At 45.9% G+C, this 25,566-nt stretch overlaps 2 protein-coding genes and 1 long non-coding RNA gene across 3 annotated transcripts; 1 reads left to right on the forward strand and 2 right to left on the reverse strand.

Annotated features, from left to right (window-relative positions):
* Positions 1 to 330: 330 nt before the first annotated feature.
* Positions 331 to 3,965, reverse strand: LOC103164217 (endogenous retrovirus group K member 25 Pol protein; the record flags this gene model as incomplete). Its single annotated transcript, XM_035442449.1, has 1 exon — positions 331 to 3,965. A coding segment is annotated over one exon (3,588 nt), but the record flags the coding sequence as incomplete, so codon positions are not given.
* Positions 3,940 to 6,323, reverse strand: LOC103162410. The gene is made up of 2 exons (XM_035442450.1): positions 6,114 to 6,323; positions 3,940 to 5,556 (listed from the first exon to the last, which is right to left on the reverse strand). Exon 2 carries the CDS (start codon positions 4,899 to 4,901, stop codon positions 3,969 to 3,971), a length of 933 nt encoding a protein of 310 aa, XP_035298341.1. The 5' UTR covers positions 4,902 to 5,556; positions 6,114 to 6,323; the 3' UTR covers positions 3,940 to 3,968.
* A 1,417-nt stretch (positions 6,324 to 7,740) lies between these two features.
* On the forward strand, positions 7,741 to 24,636 carry LOC113834919. The gene is made up of 3 exons (XR_003483926.2): positions 7,741 to 8,371; positions 19,499 to 19,720; positions 23,085 to 24,636. It is a non-coding gene; the product is annotated as an uncharacterized LOC113834919 (long non-coding RNA).
* Positions 24,637 to 25,566: the final 930 nt, after the last annotated feature.

The raw sequence follows: 25,566 nt of genomic DNA on the forward strand, positions 1-25,566 counted from the left end.
ACAGAAATACTCAGTATAACCCCCGCACCCAGAGCCCCGGGGCTGCCCCTCCCGGGGACATACATAGAAATCAAGTCTGGCTAGCTCACACTGGGTTATCTTATTACTACAGCCAAATCGGCGGTTTCCTCTACCCCTGTAGGTTGTCATCTCATCTGCTCCTATAGTCAGGATATCCCAGGTTTCTAGACCTGCGGCTAAATGGCAAAAATCAGGGGTGAGTGTAGGCCACCAGGTACCGGGTGGCTGAAGGCTAGTGACTGACCAGACGACCTCCTCTGTCTGGGATATCACCTGCCAAGTTAGCTGCTGGGGGGCATGTGGGGCTCCTTTAACTAGGGCTGAGAAATGGAAAAGCATCGAGCATAGTGAAATGATTAAACATCGCGTAAAAGTCTTATCTTGAGTGGGTTTTGAGTGCGCTGTAGTTTCCATTTTGGGGTCTCGTTCGTCACCCAATTCTCGCTGGTGTTGGCCTTCTTGGCATGTGAGGCGTGGACCCATGCTGCGATCCCGTCCACCTTTAGTGCCGTGGGGGTGGTCAGAAGCACGGTGTAGGGGCCTTTCCAGCGAGGCTCAAGAGTCTTAGACTGGTGGCGTCTGATGTATACGGAGTCCCCAATCTGGAAGGGGTGAGGTACAGCAGGGTTTCCGGCCTGGTACACTGCAGCCAATGGTTTCCAGATCTGGTTTTGAATAATCTGGAGTGCTCGTAGTCGGGCCTGAAGGGATGGGGGGTTAACGGAGTGGTTAGGATCAGCAGGGAACACATCCATAATAGGTGGGGGTCCTCCGAACAAAATCTCAAAAGGTGTGAGCCCATGTACCGAGGGGGTATTCCGAACCCTAAATAGGGCCATGGGCAGGAGCTGTACCCAGTCCTTAGCGCCAGTCTCTAAGGCTAATTTGGTCAGGGTCTCTTTAATTGTTCGGTTTGCCCGTTCTACCTGACCTGAACTTTGGGGGCGATATGCACAATGTAATTTCCAATTGATCCCCAATGTTTTGGCCACCATCTGACTTACCTGGGAGACAAAGGCAGGTCCGTTGTCGGACCCTATTACCTTAGGCAGTCCGAACCTCGGAAAGATCTCTTTAAGAATCTTCTTGACCACCACCTGGGCGGTCTCATGCTTAGTAGGAAAAGCCTCAGTCCATCCTGAAAAGGTGTCTATAAAAACCAGGAGGTACCTATTCCCAAAGCTACCGGGTCTGATTTCGGTGAAATCCACTTCCCAGTTGGTCCCTGGACGTTCTCCTCTTACCCTGGTTCCCTCAGGCAACTTGAACCGTCCTGTATTCACCTTTGCACAGGGGGTACAGGTGCTAGTGATCTGTTGGATGAGAGCATTGAGGTTGTGGATATAGTAGGTTTGTTCTTCTCGTTGTAGAAGGGCTTTTAGCTTTTTGTGCCCGAGGTGGGTCCATCGATGTAGTTGTGACAAAAGTTCCTTAGCAGCCCCCTGTGGCAACAGAATTTTTCCTTGGTAGCGCCAGACGTTTGCCTCCTGATCATAGTTGGCCCCCAGATTTTGAACTGTTTCTAAGTCGCTGTCCGTGTATTCGAATCCTTGGCATGAGGTTGGATCAGAGGTCTTTAGGGAGAGGACTTGTGGCCCCAAGGCTGCTTTTCTGGCCTCTTCATCGGCCATTCGGTTCCCTCTAGCCACTGGGTCATTTCCCTTCTGGTGTCCGGGGCAGTGTATAATGCTCAATCTTCGTGGCAGAAAAAGAGCCTGCAAGAGCTCTAGGATCTCAGTCTTATTTTTAATGTCTTTTCCTGCTGAAGTTAAAAGTCCCCGTCTCCGATAAATTTCTCCATGTACATGGGCTGTAGCGAAGGCATAGCGGCTGTCTGTATAGATATTGACTCTACGACCTTCAGCCATTTTGAGTGCTTGGGTCAGAGCAATCAGCTCTGCTCTCTGGGCTGAGGTTCCTGGCGGCAAGGCACTGGCCCATATTGTAGTCTGCCCGTCCACCACCGCCGCCCCTGCCTTTCGTATACCGTCTTGCAGAAAACTGCTCCCGTCTGTGAACCAGGTATGCTCGGCTCCTTGTAGTGGTTGATCCATCAGGTCTTCTCGGGCTCCGCAGGTCTCGGCCAGGATTAGGCGGCAGTCATGGGGCAGAGCAGTTTCGGCATCCGCATCCGGAAGGAGGGTGGCTGGGTTTAAGGATGTTGCTGCCCCGAATCGCAGTCTGTCTGGGTTGAGGAGCAGAGCCTGGTAATGTGTCATTCGTGCATTCGAAAGCCATCGATCGGGGGGTTGTCGGACCACTGCCTCAATCGCATGTGGGGCTATCACTGTGAGTTGCTGACCCAGAGTCAATCTGTCCGCGTCCTTGGTCAGAACCGCCACAGCAGCCACCATCCGGAGGCAGGGGGGCCAGCCCATGGCCACATTGTCCAATTTCTTAGAGAAGTATGCTACAGGTCTTTTCCAGGGTCCGAGCTGTTGTGTTAAGACCCCTTTTGCCATCCCAGCCTTTTCGTCCACATAAAGGGTGAAAGGCTTGTTTATGTTGGGGAGGCTTAGTGCAGGGGCAGACAGTAAGGCCTTTTTGATGCCATCAAAGGCCTTCTGATGCTCCTCTGTCCATGAAAAAGGGGTGTTAGCCTTAGTCAGAGGATACAGTGGGGCTGCCAGCTCCGCGAAACCTGGGATCCAGAGACGGCAGAACCCTGCGCTGCCCAGGAATTCCCGAACTTCCCGGGAGCTCTTGGGTGCTGGAATCAGGGCTACAGCTTGCTTACGGCTCTCTGTTAGCCATCTCTGGCCACCCTGGAGCCGGTATCCTAAGTAGGTGACCTGTTCCCTGCAAAGTTGAGCTTTCTTTGCTGAAGCTCTGTACCCCAATTCCCCCAGCTTTTGCAGTAAGGCCCCGGTACCTTGGAGGCAGTCTTTTTCAGATTCCGCTGCCAGGAGGAGGTCATCTACGTATTGAAGCAGGATCAGGTTAGGGTTATGGATCCGGAAGTCTGCTAGGTCTTGGTGTAAGGCCTCATCGAAGAGAGTTGGAGAGTTTTTGAACCCCTGGGGGAGCCGTGTCCAAGTGAGCTGGCCAGAAAACCCAGTCTCCGGGTCCTTCCATTCAAACGCGAACATGGGCTGGCTCTGGGGACTCAGTCTGAGGCAAAAGAATGCATCCTTAAGATCTAGCACCGTGTACCAGATGTGGCTCGGAGGCAACATGCTCAGCAAGTTATAAGGATTGGGCACTGTCGGATGGATGTCCTCAGTTCTCCGGTTGACCTCCCGAAGGTCTTGAACGGGCCTGTACTCTCCCGTACCTGGTTTCTTTATGGGGAGAAGGGGGGTATTCCAAGGGCTGTGACAGGGCCTAAGGATGCCTTGTTGTAATAGTCTATTAATGTGTGGCCTGATTCCTTCCCGGGCCTCTTGGCTCAAAGGATATTGTTTAATGGCCGCTGGAGTGGCTGAGGGCTTGAGGTTGATAATTAAAGGAGGCTGTTTTTTTGCCAACCCCATGCCTGCTGTTTCTGCCCAGGCTTGGGGATATTTTTCTAACCAGCTAGACTCCATGGTTGGCGAGGGGGGTAAGGGATCCTCTAGAAGTCTATATTCATCCTCGAGCCTTAAGGTCAGTACCTGGAGGGGTTGTCCCCCCTCTCCTGTGATGGTGGCACCCTTCTGATGGAAGTGAATGTGGGCTCCCACTTTAGAGAGGAGGTCTCTCCCTAATAAGGGGTAAGGACATTCGGGCACCAGCAAGAAGGAGTGAGTCACGTGTCCAGTGCTCAGGTGGACCTTACGTTCAGTTGTCCATCGATGTAGCTTTCCTCCGGTGGCACCCTGGACCCAGGCTGTCCGGGTGCTCAGGGGTCCCTGGGTCTGAGTCAGGACTGAGTGCTGAGCTCCCGTGTCTACCAAGAAAGTTACTGGTTGCCCCCCGACGTTAAGAGTTACCCGGGGCTCAGGGGGAGGCACCTGGCCCTGACTGTCCTAATCTCCCTTTTCCAGAGGGAGAATGGGGGTGGGCTTCCGCCTTGGATTCTTCGGGCAATGTTTGACCCAATGTCCTTTTTCCTTGCAATAAGCACACTGGTTTCTCTCCACTCTTGTTCTCCTTTTGTCTCCCAGGTTCCCTGTCTGACCTGGTCTATGTTCTGATCCTTGAACTACAGTGGCCAAAATTTTAGCTAGCTCTTGGTTTTGCTTTTTGTCTCTTACATTCTCCCTGTCCTCCTGTAACTTTCGTAATCTTTCTTCCTTTTCTTCGGGAGTCTCTCTCTTATTGAAAATCTTTTCTGCTTCCTTTACTAAGTCTCGAAGGGTGTACCCCTGTAGCCCCTCAAGGCGCTGTAGCTTTGTGCGTATGTCAGGCGCCGATTGTCCAATGAATGACATGATTATATCTGCTTCCCTATCCTGAGCCTGGGGGTCAAAGGGTGTATACATTCTGTAGGCTTCCATCAAACGCTCTAGAAACCCTGCGGGGGTCTCTTCCAAGCCCTGAACTACCGCACGTACCTTGGCCAAATTTGTGGGGCGCCTTCCTGCCCCTTTGAGACCCGCCAACAGAGTCTGGCGATAAAGACGGTGACGCTCCCTACCGGCTGCTGTGTTGATGTCCCAGTCTGTCGGTCTGATCAAGGGAAAGACTTCATCTATTTCATTTGGGAGCTGGGTGGGTCTGCCATCTGGCCCCGGGACGTTCTTCCGGGCTTCTAGGAGTACCCGTTGTCTCTCCTCGGTTGTGAGGAGAATTCCTAATAACTGTTGACAATCATCCCAGGTGGGCTGGTGGGTGATGAGGATAGATTCAATAAGACCTGTCAAGGCCTGGGGGTCCTGTGAAAAGGGGGGGTTATGTGCCTTCCAATTATAAAGGTCCGCAGAGGAGAAAGGCCAGTATTGGTAACGCCCCTCCCCCATCGACCGGAGGGGAAAAGCCTGGGAGATTCCAGAGCTGTCAGGCCCCTCCAGTGTTTTGTCTCTTCGAGATCGAAGTCGGGTGGACGGTGGCGACGGGTCCCCAGGGTCTCCGGTAGTAGAGCTCGGTGGTGGGGGGCTCTGGTCAGCTGCTGGGAGCTGGGATGCTGCCTGCTCAGCATTAGGGTAAGGAGGAGGGGAGTCCAGGAGGAGGAGATCCTCCTGTGTATTGGGCAAGACGGCAGGGGCTTTGGGCCTAGGGTTGGGAGATCGGGGCTCTGTCAAGGGGAGCAGGGAAGAAGTCGAAGGGGGTGCAGAAGGAGTAGGGATAAGTGGAGCAGGCAAAGGCAGAGGTGTCGGGCAGGGGCCCGAAAGACGGGGTGGGAGGAAGGGCCTGACCCAGGGAGGAGGATCACGGCTCAGGCTCTCCCAGGTGACAATATAGGGTACCTGGTCGGGGTAGCCCCAAGGTCCTGGCTGGAAAACACGAGTTTTGACCTGTAAGATAGTAGTGAGGTCAAAGGTACCGTCTCTCGGCCAGCCTGTATTGAGAGCAGGCCATTCCGAGAAACAGAGAGTCCGCCACTTTTTCTTCCGGATCTCTACTGATTCCTTGCGTGCTCGGCTCAAAACATCCTGCCAGTGACCTAAAGTCAAACTTAAGGGGGTAGTTAGTTGCTGACCCATGGGGAGAAGCAGAGATTGACACGAATAACAAGCACAGTGGAACGAAATACAACAGACAGGACGGACCGCGGTAGACAGTTGGCGCCAAACAAGTTACAAAGCGGGAGGGAGGCCAAGTCCGGGGCGGCCGCTTCCCCAGAGAAATGAGACTTCGTCTCTTCTCCCTCCTCCAAATGGCCCTCAGACTCTCGTCTGGGCCGAACCAAAAGCTTACAAAGCGGGAGGGAAGCAAAGTCCGGGGCGGCCGCTTCCCCAGAGAAATGAGACTTCGTCTCTTCTCCCTCCTCCAAATGGCCCTCAGACTCTCGTCTGGGCCGAACCAAAAGCTAATCAACCAAAAAACAAGTTACAAAGCGGGAGGGAAGCAAAGTCTGGGGCGGCCGCTTCCCCAGAGAAATGAGACTTCGTCTCTTCTCCCTCCTCCAAATGGCCCTCAGACTCTCGTCTGGGCCGAACCAAAACTCCTTACAAGACACAAAGACACAGAGACACAGAGACACATACACACAAATACATAGACTGTCTTACCTCCAACTGGCTGTGAAATTGAGTCTGGGGGGTGTCCTGATCTCGGTGGGACCTCCAAATGAAAGACCCTCGGACCGAGGAGTCTCTACAAATTGGACGATCCCCCCAAAAACACTCAATGTCCAGTCCAGCTGATGCAAAAAACAAGAGGTAAGTTTATTATGGGACGTTTGCGCAAACGGGCTTCCCAGTCCGACAGACAAAGAAGAAGCCCTGTTCCTCTAAAGCAGGCTCCTTTTATAAGAGAAAAAACCATAGGATTTTAGGGGTTTGGGTACGTGACCAGAGTCACAGATCCTTTGGAGATCTCTTATCTTTGGGGCCGGATGGTCTCCTGGCTCAGTGGGATAGTCTGTTTCTATCTTCATGACCCTAGGGCAGGGTGGCCCTCTAGGAATTCTTGGTATTCAGTTAGGTTGTCTTGTGGCCTTGTAAGGGAGTTATATCTGCCAGCTAAGAAATTCCAGGGGCTTGGGTCATTGTGACCTTGGTTAGGTTTTAAGTCAGGTCTCCCTGTTCTTAGGGTGAGAGGATTGTTTTTCTTCTTAGTTATTTCTTTGTTAATTCTAAAGTCCTTCAATATAATAGTGTGAACATTGCATACACTCTAGCATTGCACATGGGAAACTCAGTTGAATTGGTTTCTTTTCCCACAAAGCAGTGAATGTGATGGGTAGGGTACTTATCCAAAAAGCACACAAATTGCCTGGCTTGAGGGTTAGCACTCATTAAAGACTTTCCCTGCTCCTCCTAATAGAAGGGCTGCCAGGTACATAAAGGGACTTCGGTATGTCTCAAATCCCCCTTGGAGCTGCACAGTTAACTACTGTCAGGTCCCATTCATTTCATTTACAAAAAAAACATAAAGCTTTTAATTGACATAGGTGTGGGGAGACCTCGATGTGAATTCACTTTTCTTTCCTATGAGCTCCCTCAAAGTAAAGGAGAACGTTTGCAAATGTCATAGATTCCAGTGTAGGATCCTCAGCCCCTAGCATGGTGGTCTGTGCTATGGAGTGTGACAACTCCTGGAGGCATCTATGATGACTAAGTGGACACACGGGTCTCCACAGCACATACTTATCCAACATTAGCCTGGAATGAAACGCTAAAGGGTGACGGCGCAGCCAGGAAGACAAACGGAAAAAAAACAGAAAATGCAGGACAGGCCGCCGCGGGCAGAAGGAAGAGCGACACGAATTAGTTTTTAAACCAAGTGCGTGTCACGCTGCAGCGGTCTCGTGCTAACTAAGCCTCGGCTCCCGACTCGGAATGAAGGGCGTTCCCGCGCCTCACCCGGGTCAGCCTCCCGCTGGTGGCCCGCGTCCTCGCGGGATGGCGGCGGCGGCGTGAGGACGTGCCTCGCGCCGCGCAGGAAATGGCGGAGGAGGCAAGGCGTGGCCGCAGCGCCAAGACTGGCCACCAGGGGGCAGCCCCGCGTCTGGATCCCGCGGCCGGCTAGAACCGGTCTGGCCGGAAGCTAGGGTGCGGCCTTCTCTTCCGTAGCCGCGTGCCACGTGGCAGCGGGGGTGGGGGTAGGTGGAGGAATGTAAGAAAACAACAAGATGGCGGCGGGGGCGGGCGGGGGTGGGGGTGGAGGTGTCGCCTGCGCCCTTGCATTCCCGAGCGTCCGGAAGGGCGGAGTGCAAGGGCCCTGGGGGCACAAAGTGGCGGGCGTGGCCCGCATCCGCCAGCCTGGGAGGAGGTGCCCGCTTGTCGGCCGGCAGGCCCTGGGTGCGGTCGCTGGCTCGCTCGCTCGCTCTCCAGCCGAGAGGCCTCTGGCTGGGATCCAGGACACGTTTCGGGCCGTCGTGGCGCCTTTTCTTTCTTTTTTTACTCCCTCTTTGTATTGTCTTTCTCTTCCTGGGGAAGCGATTAGATCAGGGCGAGGCCGACTCTGAGCTAGAGACCTGCAGATCATGGACCCTGCGGGTGTCTGCAGGGTTAGGGTGCGAACCCAGCTGCGAAGCGGCTCACCCTGGGCGCTTTGGAACCTGTAGGGGCGGTTAGTGTGGCCGAATCCAAATTTGGATATTTGGGTTTTGTTTATGTTGGCCACCTTGGACGTAAAAAAAATAAATGTGTTGCTGTATTAGAATGTAGGGAAATTAGACAGAATTGCCTAGTGTTCTCGAATTGCAGCAAAAGACTGTTGCAGCCTCCCCTTTGTGCCCAAGTCCTTCCAACTCGGCCTGCCCCAGCCCCTAGACAATCCTGGCCACCGTCTTATTTTACATGGGTCTGAGAGAACAGCTAATGTGAGTTTTATTGGTTTAAGTTAATACATGCTACTCTGAATTCGATAGTATATTTAGAATAAGACGCTTGTCGCCTTGGGCTTGGGATTTGAAAGATTTTTTAAATTGGTTTCAGATTCTTTCCCATGTTTGCAAACTTATAAGACCTTTGGTATATCTGAAGTGATACTACGCCTCCCCCTTAAATAACACTTGGCTCCCAAAACTGCCTTTCAAGGCTTAAATGTATAGTTTTGACCGAGGAGTTAGGGCTTTATTGTGCAGGCACTCCCGTGTGCACTCAAAACCTCTGAGGAACCAAAACACGCATAACGATCTCCATCCACCATCAGCGCCAAGCGCTGGAGAGTTCTAAAGGAATTCTGAAACAAAAAGGACTGTAATCTTTCCTCTCCCTGGCCTAAGGAAAGAATAGATCTCCACACGCAGCGAACCAGCCGACTTCCTGTATTTTTCAGTGCTTGCTTGTTCTCTCTTTTTCGTACGAATAGTTAGACAATCTCAGGCAATTCTCTCTACAAATGTCCAACATGGACGTTCCTCGGGCTTTAAAGTTTTGCCTAAAGAATTTCATTACCACAGACTTCCTGTTGTAAAATGTATTTCAGACTTTAAGTGAAATATTATAGCAAATTTTAAAAGACTTTAAGAAAATTTAAAGAAGCCATCTTCCAATAAATAATTAAAACATAGTCTTCAGCATGGATTAGTTGTCTTTGGAAAATTTATGCTGGATGTGGAATCTGGTACCTTATTTGCTGAGTTTTAAAAATGTTTCAGGGGCTGGGAGGCGTATCTAAGTGAGACCCTGGGCTCAATCCTCAGCCCTTAAGTCCCGCCTCCACCCAAAGGTTTTATTTAAATTTTGCTTAATTAAAAGAACATGAAAACTACAAAGAAAAAAAAATCATCCAGCATGCCACCCCCGAAAATAACAACTGTGAGGCAAATCGTCTGGTTGTTTATATGATACAGCTTTGTAGTCGATGTTTTGTACTGTCTTGTAAAATATACATCTTCTTACCGTGAGTACGAATCTTAATGGTGATGGCACGTGCCTTCCCTACTGTCCCAGCACCTGGGAGGTGGTGGCAGGAGAAACTAATCTGAGTTGGAGGTCGGCCTGGGCTTCATATAGAAATTCTGCCTTTAAAGGGAGGGACAGCTGGTAAACCACTTGCCACTGCAAGCCTGAGGATTGATTACCCGAGTTCAAGCCTCAAACACCAACACACATGGAGGAAAAGGAGAAAGCCTGCTATATAAACTTATTCTCTGACCTCCATACTCTTGCTGTGGCATACTCGTGTTCCTTTTCTCCATAAAAATTAAAAACAATTTTTTTAATCTTCAGGACTTTTACATAGTATTATAGCAGATAAATATAATTAACTATTAGCCTTTTTTTGGTTTTTCGAGACAGAGTTTCTCTGAATAGCTTTGGAGCCTATTCTGGTATTCACTCTGTAGACCAGGCTGGTCTCAAACTCACAGAAATTCTCCTGCCTCTGCCTCCCAAGTGCTGGGATCAAGGGCGTGCGCCACCAACGCCGGGTCTATTAGCCATTCTTTTATTAATGGATGCCAACTTTGTTTACTTTTTTTTTTTTTTTGCTCTTATAAAATGGATGTTAGCACTTCTGTACAAAAATTGTTTTGTTATTGTTTTTGGATTGGAGGTTTTGTTCGTTCTGTTTATTTTGAGACAAGGCCTCATTGTGATGACCTTGTAGGCCTGCAGCTCCCTAAATAAACTAGGCTAGTCTTGAGCTGAGCTGACTGAAATCTTTCTGCTAATGCTTCTCTAGTGCTGGGATTGCAGGCTCAGTCCACCACACTGGACACAGAACATTCTATAAAATACTGTGTAGAGGCCAGAGGGTGGTGGCACACTCTTTTAATCCCAATACTTGGGAGGTAGAGGCAGGCACATTTCAGTGAGTTCCAGGCTAGCCTGGCCTACAAATTGGATGCCAGGGCAGCCAGGACTGTTACACAGAAAAACCTGTCTCAGAAAGACACACACACACACACACACACACACACACACACACACACACACACACACACACGAGAGAGAGAGAGAGAGAGAGAGAGAGAGAGACAGAGACAGAGACAGAGACAGAGACAGAGACAGAGAGAACAGTTTACAATGTATCTGAATTTTCTGAAGACTCTAAGCATTATGGTTTCAAACTGTATATTTAATTATATTGTATCTAGAACCTTATAGAATATTATAGTATATCACTAACCTGTTTATCTCTCTAAAGGCGATGGAACCTGGGAGAATGGAGCTTAAAAATGAGGCAGACTAAAGTCTCATGCAATAAGGTGACTTTGGACAAGCTACACGAATATGACAAAGACATGCTTTTCCATAGAGTCATACAAACAAAAATAACCAGTTGCAAACATCTAAAGTAAACTCGATCCTATCTGCTATACCTGGGAGGGTTGAAAAAGCACATTCCAAGAATAATTCGTGGTTCTGAAAAAAGTAAGGTCACAAAACTCTTGTTTTCTTAGAGTTTTCTCACAAGCACTTAGAATTCTCCTCACAAAACTGGGTTCTTTGACCATGTTGCCACAACTCACCCTAGGTCAAACCTTAGCTTTTCAGTTTTGCCTTTAACCTTCTAAGAAATGGTAACTTTTATTTTGTTGTTTTAACAAGTGCAAGTCGTATACTTGGCATATTTTTATGTAGATATGTGTCCAAGAAATACAGGACAGGGATGTTAACATCAAGCTGAGTGTTTTAACAGACTCTACTCTGTCACCTTACTAACCACACGGAGATGTCTTTCCCTTTCGTTTCTATGTATGGATGTATATAGAAGACAGTCACTAGACACAAGTGATGAGGCTTGCAATTTTCTAAGATTGTCCAAGTGTAAATGAAAACTTAGATTTTCTGTTTGGGGTTCTTGCTTTACTTTGCTATTATGGCTAACGGCCTCTAACCACCATTTTACCTTTGTTTCAGTAGCTCTTTTTCAGTTATGATTTTCAATTGTCTTTATTACCCACAGGGACAGGAAAGATGGCTCTTTTCAAAGATAGTGACCTAATAATTTTGAAGTTTTCCCTCTAGGTATGTGTTCATAATGTTCACACAATCTCTTTTGCTTTCTAAAAATGATCTGGAGAGCACAGAACTACCAAAGGATAAAGCAAAGGCATGAATAATAAAATGCTAATTAGCAGAGTGTATGTGGTCATCTTAAATCTATTTCAGGGAATGCTATGCTCTCTTCCTTGGAAAGTATCAATTCTGATCACTCTTTAAGTGGGACATTTATTTGTTCGTGTGTGTGTGTGTGTGTGTGTGTGTGTGTGTGTGTGTGTGTGTTTCTGTTTTTTTTGTTTGTTTGTTTGTTTTGAGACAGGGTTCTCAATGTAATAGTCCTGGCTCTTCTGGAACACTCTTTGTAGACCAGGCTGGCCTCCAACTCACAGAGACCTACCTGCCTCTGCTTCTGCCTCTGCCTCTGCCTCTCTAGTGCTGGGATTAAAGGCATGCACCACCACCAGCTAGCTGACTTCTTCTTCTTCTTCTTCTTCTTCTTCTTCTTCTTCTTCTTCTTCTTCTTCTTCTTCTTCTTCTTTTTTGACACAAGGTTTCTCTGTGTTGCCCTGGATGTTCTAGAAATCTATATTCCTTTCTTCCTTTGTTTTGTTTTGTTTCAAGACAGGGTTTCTCTGTGTAGCCCTGGCTGTCCTGGAACTCATTATGTAAAGCAAGCTTGCCTCAAACTCACAGAAATCCACCTGTTTGATAAGATTTTTTGTTTGTTTGTTTTATTTTTCTTTTTTGTTTGTTCGTTTTTGTTTTTTCAAGACAGGGTTTCTCTGTGTACCTTTGGAGCCTATCCTGGCACTCACTCTGGAGACCAGGCTGGCCTCGAACTCACAGAGATCTGCCTGCTTCTGCCTCCTGAGTGCTGGGATTAAAGGCGTGAGCCACCACCTCCTGACTTGATAAGATTTTAAAAATTTTATGTGTTTGAGTGTTTTGCCTGCATGGTGTAATATATGTATCACATGTGTCCCTGGTGCCTGGGGAAGTAAGAAGGCACTGGATTCTTTTGAACTAGAGTTATAGCTTTGGAGCCTATCCTGGCACTCGCTCTGGAGACCAGGCTGGCCTCAAACTCACAGCGATCCACCTGTCTCTGCCTCCAGAGTGCTGGGATTAAAGGCATGCGACACCAACACCCGGCGTTGAACTAGAGTTATAAAGAGCCCCATGTGGGTTCAAGAGTTGAACTTAGGTTTTCTGCACAAACACTAAGTGTTCTTAACCACTGAGTCATGTCTCCAGCTCCACATGGCTGGTTTTTTGTTTGTTGTTTTTAGAGACAAGGTTTTTCTGTGTGTCAGCCCTGGCTGTTCTAGAACTAGCTTAATAGACCAAGCTAGCCTCAAACTCACAGAGATCCTCCTGCCTCTCACTCCCAAGTGCTGAGATTAAAGGCGTGTACCAAGGGTGTTCTTAAAACAGCAGTAACCCCAGTTCCAGGGAATCTAAAGCCCTCTTCTGATCTTCATGAGTACCAGGCACACATATCATGCAGATACATATATGCAGACAAAACACTAACACACATAAAATCAATCTTTACATAAAATAAAATTTAAACTTAAAAAAGACCTTCCCAACTTCTTTGCCAACTCAATTTCCTTTGAGATCAGCTCAGTCACTTTGCATTCCCACTTTCACCTTTGCCCAATACACTCGGAGTTCTCTAACCAAACTGTAATCAATCATCATTTATGCTGATTGTTACTTTATACAGTAATCCATCTGGCAAATGCAAGCACTGGTCAAGGTTGAAGGATTTAAATTTGTTTATGGCACTCCTCCCAGAATGTATGCTTTGCGAGTAGAAGACACTTCATAAATATATGCTGCTTGAATAGGCAAAAGGGCAAACTAATTCTGAGTGCTCTTAAAAGTCCTCTGACTCATCTGGGTAACATACCTGTATGTTGAGTGTCATATTTACAATTTGAACTGAAAGCTTTTTTGTGGTTGTCAGTCTAACACATGCAGAGAAATCTAATTACCCCTGCCTTCTAGAATCCCACAAGTGAAGATTGATGGATTTAGCAAATAAAAACACAATGTACTGTGCTGAAGAGATCGCTCAGAGGTTAGGAGCACTTAATCTCCTCTAGAGGACCCAGGTTCAATACCCAGCACCTACAAGTCAGCTCATAACTGCCTGTAATTCCAGTCAGCCAGGGACTCCAGCGCCTCTTTTGACACCCTTGCATTCCTGAATACATATGATGTACATATAGACACACATACATCTTTTTAAAAACATGTGTTACTCAGCTAAATTTGGATTTTAGGTAAACAAAACAAGCAGTTGTTTTTAGTAGGAGTGTATCTCAATTAGTAGTTGTGGCCGTTTGAATGAGAATATCCCCCATAGGCTCAGTCAGATGTTTGAATGTTAAGTCCCTAGTTAGTGGCACTGATTGGGTAGGTTTAGGAGATTTGGCATTGCTGGAGGAAGTGTGTCACTCAGAACAGGCTTTGCGGTTTCAAAAGCCCGGAGACATCCCCAGTGCGCTCTCTGCTTCCTGCTTGCAGTTCAAGATCTGAGAGTTCTCATACTTTCAATTTCTAGTCCTAGCATCTATGTCTACCCCATAATCCCATGCCATCTCTGCCACTATGGACCTAACCTTCCGGAACCATGAGCCCCAAATAAACTCTGCCTTCTATAAGTTGCCTTGGTTGTTGTATTTTATCACAGTCACAGAAAAGTAACCAATACACTAGTCATACTTTAAAACTTGCCCACTGTTTATCAGGAATTCAGTGTGTGTGTGGTAGCTGTTTCTCTGTTGCTATGATAGGATTCTCTGACAAAGAAACTTAAGGGAGAAGAGAGGTTGTTTGCTCATAGTTCAAGATACAGTCCTTTGAGGCAAGGAAGGCAAGCAGCCCGAGTTTGAAATACCTTGTTACAATGCATCAACATTCAAGCAAGTACCAATGGACACTTAAGGCCCAGCTAGCTTTCTCCTGGAGTTGGGTTCTCTCCTCCCATCTTTATTTCCATGGCTTCTGGAGATCTGATTCAGAGGACTCAGGTTATTAGGTCAGGTTAAAGTGCATTTACCTGCAGAGTCACCCATCCGATAGGCCCATTTTCTACTTTTGAGGCAGCCAGGACCCAAGTTTAGGGAAGGGTGCCACCCTCTTTTCCCCTGGGTCTTCCCACCCAGTTGATCTACTCAAGATCATCACTCACAAGCATGACTACAGGCTAACTAAAAGTCTACATAATTCCTCAAGAAGGTGCCTGGAGGACCTTCTTCTAGATTGCAGGTCCTACCTAGCTGAGGACACTAACCATCACAATAAGCTAAATATTTTATTGGTGTCCTAGCAACACATGGACTTCCTGCGTTCACACTCAGTGAGTCTTCTTAGAATCTTCTGAACAATACCATTTATCACCTTTTTATTAAATATGGACAAGTCAAGTCACCTGACTGCATTTGCTAAATTTTGCTGTTTTATATTTTGAGACAGGGTCTCATTAGGTAGCCTTGACTAGACTGGCCACTATCTGGCCTTAAACTTGCAGAAATCTGCCTCTCTGCCTCCCAAATGCAGGGAGTATAGTCATTTGCCACCATGAGAAACAACTAAAAACTTTTAACATATATTTAAACATTTTGCTTCCTTAAAAAATTATTTCGCTGGTGTTGGTGGCTCATGCCTTTAATCCCAGCACTCAGGAGGCAGAGGCAGGCAGATCTCTGTGAGATCGAGGCCAGCCTGGTCTCCAGAGCGAGTGCCAGGACAGCCTCCAAAGCAATACAGAGAAACCCCATCTCAGAGAAAAAAAATTCATCAGGGTCTAGAAAGATGAGTCAGTGGTTAAGAGAACTTATTGAGAAAGAGAGAGAGAGAGAGAGAGAGAGGGAGAGGGAGAGAGAGAAAGAACTTATTGCAGAGGACCCAGGTTCAGTTCGCTCCTTTCACTCGGTAGCCTACAAATCCGTAGAACTAATTTCGGGACATCCAACACATCTTCTGGCTTCTGTGGCCACCAGGCAGACACATGGTGTGCAGACATACATGCAAGCAAAATACTCATACACATAAAATAAAAATAAATCTAAAGAATCATTATAGCTTAAAGAGAATTGGATTCTAATTTATAGTAATTTGATCTCCATTAGTAATTTGATTCACTTGTATATTGAATTTAGGAAGGAGGATTCTGGTGACTTTCCATCTGAATTCTGTGTCTGTCTTCTGTGTGTGTGTGTGCTCTTCCCCAGCCCTTTCTCTCCAGTCTGTTCTCCAGGAAAGTGAGGACTATTCTAGGCCATTAGGAACCATGCATAACTGTCTGTAATAGAAAAGAGCTCTCCAAAAGAAAGGTAGCAAGGACACTGGCCTGCCCAGACACCAGAACAGGCCCCGTTCAGCAGGCATCATCTGTCATCCCACATTACTCTCTCTGCAAGGAGACTGCAAACATTAGAAACACCATCTTGGCTGAGAAGCATCGTTTTCATTCTGTTCTTTAGCTGTGGTAATGGAACTCGAAGTTAGTAAGTACATAGAAGGCACCAGCTGCAAGGGCATATATTTTTGTTTCCAAGGCACAGTTATCATTCCCACTAAATCTTTTCCCCAAGGTGGTGGCACCTCTTCTGCACCACAACACCTTTTTTTTTTGTTCCACAGGACTTAATCTACCAGTGCTTCTAGAAGGATAATGTCCTTTCTTTAAAATCCAAATTGAAAATCCACAGGCTGCACATGCGGTATCTGTCTTAAGTAATGCAAAAACATTTCCTTAGTGTTGAGTATCACGCACAGCTCCCTGGCTCTGAAAAGAACAAAACATCCTTTATAAATTACTAGGTAAACATTGACGTTTCGGAGACTTTACAATCCTGACCAAAAGGCCGTATTGTAGGGGTTTAAATTGGAGGTGTAATGAGCCTTAAAAATGACTAAGAAGCATGGGGTGGGGGTGGGGGGATGGTCCAGCCTGAGATGGTAATTGACTTGCTATGGGCGTGATAAGGTAGGAACATCATTCCCAAGTGTGGTGAGAATCCACAGTGCCACCGAGGATGCTGGGTGAGGTTTGTAGGAGAGAATGCGTGTACCTCATCTTGGTGAAGAGATTAATTTTAGAGACTTGCAGGGCGGCAGAATATACCCCGCAGGTTTTCATTGCACCAGAGCAGCGTGTTTATTCCTTCAGATAAATAGGACTATTATGAATCACTCCTTAGCTTGTAAATCATAAAAGCTGCTAACTGGAAGGAAATTTCCTTGATAAGAAGCAGGGTTAAGACGACTGAAGAAATGGCTCACAGGGTAAAGGTGATTGTTGCTAAGCCTGGTGACCTGAGTTCAATCCCCAGGACCTATATGGGTGAATGGCCTCCCTGCAAGGTTCTGTGACCTCCCCAAGCTCACCGTGGTACAAATGCCCTACCATCTAAAGAACTTTTTTTTTTCCTTCTAAAACACAGAGCAAAAAGTCTCCTTTTATCGACTGTAAAAAGTGACCTACAAAGGGAGGTGCTTTCTGATCCCGCTTTCCTTCTTTACCGGGCATCTTATTTTTCTGTTAATTTTTAGTATACTATAATCTGTCAATCATGTGTCAAAATGGATTTTTACTTGCATCAGAACCCTTCCATTTTTAAACCTGCTACACAGTCCTGACTTGATTCGTGGGTGCTTCTTTAGTTCCCTTCCTGAGTTCATTAGCCCACTTACAAACTTAAGACTACCCAGGGAATTTAATTTTGAATTGGATTTTATTTCCTCTGAGAACATAAACAAAATTCTCAGTCACAGAGGAAAAATAAGGTGGACTGTGCATCGCAAATCTGCTTCGCTGAAGGAGCATATCCTGGAGCCTTGAGCAAGACAGGTTCCTGCGCCTTTAAGAAAAACCTGAGGTAATTTTCCGCCCTCGCCTGCCCCATCAGCCCCGCCCACGCAGCGGGCGACCGCGAGCGCGGCGGACTGCGGCTGCGCGGCACGGGGTGCGCCTCCGTTGCCTGGTTACCGCCAGCCCCCGCCGAAGCGCCAGGAATTCTCCTGTTTCCAAGATGGCCTCCAACGCCTCTTTGTGTGCGCCAAGAACAAAGCCAGTGGCACACCTTGAGCTCCGCAGAAAGAATTGTATGGCGGGCTCTGGAGTGTGGAATATCAGTGTTTACTATCTCGACGGTGTAGACACCTTTTCAGTTAAATGTTTTGGATGGGAGAGAATCCAGGGGCGTGCTCCAAGATGTGAGCTATGGTTTCTCAGCCTTACCAGGGCTGGGTTGTGCCCTCAAAACTGGTGCAACATTCCCATGTTTCTTTCGATAAAATTGTGTGTGTGTGTGTGTGTGTGTGTGTGTGTGTGTGTGTGTGTGTGTGTGTGTGTGTGTGTGTGTGTTGTTTTCATGTTAAGCTAGCTCAGAAGGAAATTCAAACTGAGCTGTGGAGATATGTAATTTACACGTTCACTCAAGGAAATGATGCAACTCCCCTGTTAAAAATACCTGCTCGCTTTTCTCTTTAAAATTTAGTTTATGCCCAGATAGTATCTGATGGTGCTATGAAAATCATTGCTGGAGTGAACGTTCCATTAGGGACATGAGCTTTGCTGTGTAACTCAGGACTTTTTGCTTTGCTAGATAATACTGATTAACACCGACTCTTTAATGTCCCCTTTTAGGAGCCCATGTTAGGCTACTTTGTTCTATCCTGCTCTCCCTCTGTATACTGCAAGCGCTCTGGGAATGTTTTGCAGATCTAGAAACGAGAGCAAGGAAATTATCACTGCCTAAAATGCCTCAGCTAGTAGATGGTGGAGCCTGCTTTTAAAAAACCCGCAGTCAGATGGAGCCTCTGTTAGGCTACTTTGTTCTATCAAGCCCTCCCTCTGCATACTGTGAGTGCGTTGGGAATATCAACGCAGCACTCTCATGGGAAAGTCTCTTAGGAGAGAGAATAGACTTTACACCTTTTTATTGGGTACCGGTGGCCAGAGCAGTTTTTATCTTTGAGCAGAAGGTCCAAACCTAGAAAACCTTGGTGGCAGGTGTTGGGAAAAAAAAAAAAAAAAGCAAAAACCAACTATAATTACATAAAAACAATCGCCTGCCACACTCCATCCTCTTCATAAAGTAGAAGGGGGTGGGGAGCTTCAGTATTGAATAAACAAAGTTTCCAAGCAGCAGGTCCAAGAAGAGCAGCAAGTCCTGACAAGAGAGGTGTTTATAGCACAGTTTGTTGGCCACAAGTCACCCCAAATCCATCCAGTGATGGGTATCTGGTAATCTGTCACCTGTACCCATAAGAAACAAACAAACAAAATAATAAATTTATTCTTTGAAAATTTCATGTATGTATACAATTTTTTTTTTTTGGTGTGTGTGTGTGTGTGTGTGTGTGTGTGTGTGTGTGTGTGTGTTTTGTTTTGAGACAGGGATTCACTATGGAGCCCAAACTGTCCTGGAACTTGCTACAACTTGCTACATAGTCCAGACTGGCCTCCAAATCAAGATCCTCCTGCATCAGTCTCCTCAATGCTTGTATTAAAGGCATACATTGTTATAGAGGTAATATGCCTTTCCAGTGAGACTCACTCTTAGAGTGAAATTAATAAAGGAAAAGTTCTTTAATAATAGTTCAAGTCCAGCTCTGGATAATACTCAGAGAGGAGCCAACCATGAATAGAATACTTCTCTAACTTACATGATAGCTTTATGATTTCCACATAGACTGTCATCCTTAACTCTTTCCCATCCTGGCCCCAGCTTACTTACATTTTGAACTATTTAAACAGAGACCGGAGACTGCAAGTCTGGCCCTTTAGGCAGATGGTAGTGACACACAGCAAAGATATTGTCAGTTATTTTATTTTATTTTTGTTTTTTCAAGACAGGGTTTCTCTGTGGCTTTGGAGCCTGTCCTGAAACTCCCTCTGTAGACCATACTGGCCTTGAACTCACAGAGATCCACCTGCCTCTGCCTCCCGAGTGCTGGGACTAAAGACATGCACCACCATTGCTCGGCTTTTGTCAGTTATTTAAAGTACATCAATGTTGTTCTTTTTCAAACAGTTACCCAGAGCCACCTTGCCTACCTGACAGAATTATGCGTGCCTCAAGAAGAGAACTGGGGACTCTATAGCAGGCCAGGACTTCTTTGGTTGTGACCCAGGGAAGTCCCTTGAGTTCCGGTTAGAGGCCTTTGATATGGAGAGGAACCTAAGGGCTGGCTGGTTGTAAATCAGGATTGTCTCCTTTGTTATGAGAATGGAGCCTAATGGCTGGGCAATCCTAGTAAGTAAACATTTTTATCCTTGCATCCTAAATTTGGCTTAGTCTCTAACAGGCCTGGTTAGCTAACTACTTATTTTGGGGGTGTTTTGTAGGCAGTACTCCTTTAGCTTAATTCTTCCTGTGACTTAATTCTATGAAGTATATAAGATTAATTCTAGTACTTTAAGTTTCTTCTACATCATTAATTTGAGTTTCTTTTATATTAGCATTGCTATGCCCAGCTTCTACTTAACTCCTTTTGATAAATAGGTTATGGCTGCTCTTGTACCAACCATATGACAGCTGGGCGTTGGTGGTGCACACCTTTAATCCCAGCACTCGGGAGGCAGAGGCAGGCGGATCTCTGTGAGTTCGAGGCCAGCCTGGTCTCCAGAGCAAGTGCCAGGATACAGCCAAAGCTACACAGAGAAACCCTGTCTTGAAACAAACAAACAAACAAACAAACCCCAAACCCCAAAACCAACCATATGACAGCAGGTGTCAGGTATAGGAATGTGGCGGCCTCTTTAGATAGGGCATGAAATTTCTACTTTGGCATAACCTCCACTGTTTCCTACTGTCACACAGTAGGACTAAACATTAGGTATCATTTATATTGGTTGCAGTCTGCACAAATACATTCCTTAGAAGCAATTTTTAATTACATTTGTTAAAATGCCATCATGCATGTGGAAGTGAGGATAACTTGTGAGTTGGTTCTCTCTTTCCACCTGGGGATCCTGGGGATCTAACTTGGGTCTTCAGGGTTGGCAATGGCTGTATTTGTCTTCTGAACCATCCCAATAGCCCAAGTCAAATGTATCTCAGTAGCAAGGGTGGGAATGGGGGGCAAAAAATAAAAATCTTTCAGGAATAATTGGAAGGTGTCCACTTCTGAAAATGAAGCTCTCTATCTGTTATCAAGAACATAAATTAAATCTACCCTCATTGTGTGTGTGTGAGTGTGTGTGTGTGTGTGTGTGTGTGTGTGTGTGTGTGTGTGTGTGTATGATTTATCTATTTTGGTCAGCTTTGCACACCAGCACTTGGGAGGCTGAGGCAGGAGGATTGCCCAGTGCCGCCCCCACCCCAGTTTACTTATTACAGTTATTTCCCTAGCTTTATATGTATTTTGACACTAGGGTAGATACTAAAAAGTTATCTGACAAAGAGAAGAGGGTAGAATGAAAAACAAGTTTAGCAAACAAGATTCCAAAGCAAACACTGTAACTCAGCTCATAAGGTTGAAGCAAGAAACACACCTCTCTCCCCAGGGTATTTCATCCTGGAGCTAATCACAAGTGACTGTGGCCATCTTGGTTACTGCACATCCCACATTCTCATCTGGCAGCAGCTCTGTTAAAGGTGTTGCAATAATAGAACAAAGAAAATCATAAATCAAGGCACCTTTTAAGTACATTGGTTTGGAAACATCAGGTTACAGCTAAGCAGGGAAAACTCAGCTTCAGACTTCAGACACTATCTAAACACATTCTTAGCTTGGGGTTTGGTAGAAGCTACATTACAAATTGTTTTATCTCAGCAGGGCAGTGGTGGCCCTTGCCTATAATCCTAGTACTCAGGAGGCAGAGGCAGGAATCTTGAGTGGATCTCTTTAAGTTCAAGTTAAACCTGGTCTACAGAGTGAGATCCAAAACAGCCAGGGCTGTTACACAGAGAAACCCTTTCTCAAAAAACAATAAAAACAAAACAAAGAAACAAAAAATTAGCAGCTTTCCCCCAAAGAGATGGCTCAGTGTTGAGGACTTGCTGCTACTCTTCCAAGGATGGGGTTCGGTTCCCAGCACCTGTGCTGTAACTCCTGCTCCTGCGGATCCAACTTCTTCTGGACCCACAGGCACCTGCACTCACATGTTCACCACCCACCACTCACCCCAACCAGCATGAAGACACTCAGAAAACAGCAGCTTCCCTAGTGATGCTCTTGATCTTGGTCCGTTGCTTCTGTTTTGTTTTATTTGGCAGTGGGTGGTAGTTATTGCAGAAGATTCACAACTAGTCAATGCTGCAGAATAAGGGACTAGTGAGTCTTAATTCTAAATGGGATGAGTTTACCAACCCGCTTGACCCTAGCTTTTCAAGGCTCAGGGAACATCCATGGGAAGTGGGAAGGATGTTAAGAGCCAGTGAGTAGGCAGGGGTATGTAAATGCTGTGTTCTGAATGTGACATGATGTGACTTTTGCATTCATGGACTTATAGCATTTATGCCTACCTGTCTGAGTTCAAGCCAGTCGGTATTCCAGCATAGACAGAGGGGGAACTTCTGAGGCCTCATTCCTAATTAGGAGCCAGAGGCAGTTAATGGTTTCTAAGAGAGGAGTATTTTGTCTTTGGGGATATGGTCATTGGTTCAACTTGGGTAGAAGACCCCGCAGCCATGCATATGGAGACATACTAATTGGAATCAATGGATTATTGAGAAGAAGGAGGTGGAGGAGGTGGTATTAGTCAGGTTTCAGAGGAATAGAACTGATAGAATTCATCTATTTATATAAAAAGAGGATTTATTAGAGTGGCTTACAGATTATAATCCAAATAGTCCACTAATGGCTGTCTCCTGATGGAGAGGCCAAGAATCTGGTAATTTTTCAGTTCACAAGGCTGAATGTTGTTGACATAAAGAAACACAGCTCTCATCTTGAAGGGAGTAAGGGACAGTTTATTCTGGAGCCATTTTGAATGACCATGGCAAGGGAACATAGATTTAGGTTGTTTCAAATTCCATACTCCAACAGGGGAGCAGTTTCAAGTTTTTTTTTTTTTGTTTTTTGTTTTTGTTTTGTTTGTTTGTTTGTTTTTCGAGACAGGGTTTCTCTGTGGCTTTGGAGGCTGTCCTGGAACTAGCTCTTGTAGACCAGGCTGGTCTCGAACTCACAAAGATCCGCTTGCCTCTGCCTCCCGAGTACTGGGATTAAAGGCGAGCCTCACCAACATCCGGCAGTCAAGAGGTTTTTATAAAAAGCCATAAATCAAGGCAAGTTTAAAAGGCATTGGTGGGTACATCAGAGGCAGAAACAATGAAATGGGAGTAGGGGAGGTATGTGTGGCTATTCTATAGGACTAAAACATTATCTGCCATTCTTAGTTCTTAAATTGGTAGAATCTAGTATTCTTCTAAGTTGATGTCTTCTAAGAGGCTTTTTTAATTTATTCACATGAGGTGTTAGTTCAGATACAGAGTGGGGCAAGGCATGACTTCCAAAATGCTAAAACTAGCACAAGATAATTCGTTTCTGAACCTACAAAATCCCAGTGTCTCCATAGGATAAAATTCCAATTGGTCCATTAATCTCTGCAGACACAGAAACTCCTTTCAAAGTTTTTCTTTTTTCTTTTTTTTTTTTTTCTTTTTTTGTTCACAGCCAGAGAGCCTCTTTTCAGGAAGCTTCATTCACAATGTCTCAGTTGGCTTTCATCTACATTGGAACCCCAGAGAAGTAGGCTTGGACAAATAATGCCTCAGCAGCAGAAAAGATGAACTTGTCATTGAGAGAAACGGCAAGCAGGCAAAAGCAAAATCGTCCATGTCCTTTTATGTGGACCACCACCAGAAAGTGTGACCCAGATTTAGGATGGGTCTTCCCAATTCAGATAATCTAACTAAGAAAAACCCTTTCCAGGTGTGCCCAGATGCTTGGGTCAAGATACATTTTATAGAAGATATATGAAGTTGTTGAAGAATAAATAATACCCTTTTTAAGAAAGAATTAGCAGTTTCCTTCACCGAGCCACTTGGAAAGGATAAGAAAAAGCCAGGTTTTATTTCTCAGGACTTGGGAAGTAGAGGAAGGAGGACCTCATGAGCTGAGGCTAGTCTGGGCTATATAGTGGAATCCTGTCTCAAAAAACAAAACAAAACAAAACAAAACAAAAAACCAATAAAGTTGGGAGTAGAATCTCATACCAGTAATCACAGTTCCTTGGAGACTGCTAAGGCTGGGGGATTGCTATAAGTTTGAGGCAAGCTTGGCTACATAGTGAGTTCTAGGCTAGTCAGGACTACAGAGTGAGACCCTACCTCAAAACAAAAACAAAAATAAGTGTTAAGAAAGATGTCTGAACTAGTAAAGGTGCTTGCCTCCAATCCTGATGACCTCAGTTCAATTCCCAGAACCCACAGGGTCACAGAAGAAAATCAACTCTTTGTCCTTGACCTCTGCAGTATGCTGTGGCTCCTGTGCTCCTCACACTTAGAATAAATAAATGTAATCATAGCAAAACCGAATAAAGATTCTCAAAGGGAAGTATCAGTGGTGAGAGGACTGTGACAGTCAATGCTATTGCTCTCTGCAGTCCAAGTCGTTGCCCAAATCTTCTAGAGACCTCAACTCAGGCCAAACCAGGATTCCTAGCCTCAATGCAGAAAAGAATTTGGAGCCTAGCTAGTTTGAATTAAAGTTGGTGATTTTTCGTAAAGATGTTTTGATAAAAGCTTGAACATGAGGGTTAAAAGAGATGGGAGTGAAGAAGGAAGAGATTTGTCCATGTGCTGGGTGTGCTTCCTAAGAGCATAGCAGAGTATATGTCATAGTCAAGTATGGGTACATGTTTCTCAGGGAGAATCACAGGCAATTGAACCAACAGTGTCGATATATATCATTTTGGTGACTTTCCAGTTATAGCTCAAAAGGTGGTAAAGAAATATTTTTCCTTCTTTTGTATTTTTAAATTTATTTTTATTTGATGTGTATGAGAGTTTATCTGCTTGTATGAATGTGTTCTCTGTGTATATAGTGCCTGAGGAGGCCAGAAGAAGGTACTGAATTCCCTGGAATAACTAGAGTTATACAGATGGTTGTGAACTGCCATGTGGGTGCTGGGAACTTTGAACCAAGGTCCTCTACAAGAAGAGCAAGTGCTCTTAAGCATCTTAAGAGATAGCTCTCAGCCAAGCGGTGGTGATGCACGCTGCCTTTGATACCGGCACTTGGGATGCAGAGGCAGGTGGATCTCTGTGAGTTCAAGGCCAGCCTGGTCTACGAAGAGAGTACCAGACAGCCAGAACTACACAGAGGGGGGTGGGGGGGCTCTCACTGAGTCATCTCTCCAGTCCAGTCTTTCTTTGATAAGTTTATACGTTTATAGGGTGGCTGAAGAGGTGCCTTGAATGGCATTATATATACTGATAAAGTAAAACCAGAAGCTAACAGGGTTGCTAGAAGATCTTAGTACACATCTGTCCCTACAACTTGTTTTTCCTGGTGAGATTCCTAGAAAATCATAGGTTTATGGTTGAGGAAGGGAGAAAGGCCTTGAGCAGTTCATTTTCTGGAATTCTTGCTTTTCTGCTGACTAGAGGCTTCAACTGGATTCCTAGATAAGGGTTCTTTTCTCCTGATCATTTTCTCATAATTTTCCCTGTGTTTCTATCCTACCTCTGAAGGATGTTTCAGAGAATTCTACATTAACGAAATGTGTAGCAAGTCAAGTCTGGTGGCTCTCAACTGTAATCTGGAGAGACTAAGGAAGGGAGGTCTCTCTGGGTTCAAGGCCAGCCTAGGCTACACAGGGAGGTCCTGTCTCCACGCAAGCAAAAAACATGTGGTGGAAAAGCTATGGGCACTCAGCTGTACACACGGCCTTCACCTTGGACTTCAGGGAGAATGACCCTATGGCTCACTAGGGAGGACTGAGAACCTCTGTAAACCAGTGGTTCCCAACCTTCCTAATGCTGCAGCCCTTAATACAGTTCCTCATGTTGCGGTGACCCCCAGGCGTAAAATTATTTCCTTGCTACTTCAGAACTGTAATTTTGCTACTGTGATGAATCATAATGTGAATATGTGATGCGCAAACCCTGTGGGGGTCTCATCCCACGGGTTGAGAATGACCGCTGTAAGCCCT

This window comes from Cricetulus griseus, chromosome 3 (assembly GCF_003668045.3).
Source record: "Cricetulus griseus strain 17A/GY chromosome 3, alternate assembly CriGri-PICRH-1.0, whole genome shotgun sequence".
NCBI classification, from domain to species: Eukaryota; Metazoa; Chordata; class Mammalia; order Rodentia; family Cricetidae; genus Cricetulus; species Cricetulus griseus.

What these genes read in the sequence shown, in the direction of transcription:
- LOC103162410 (XM_035442450.1), bottom strand. Translation starts at nt 4,901, where the DNA reads ATGGGGGAGGGGCGTTACCAATACTGGCCTTTCTCCTCTGCGGACCTT.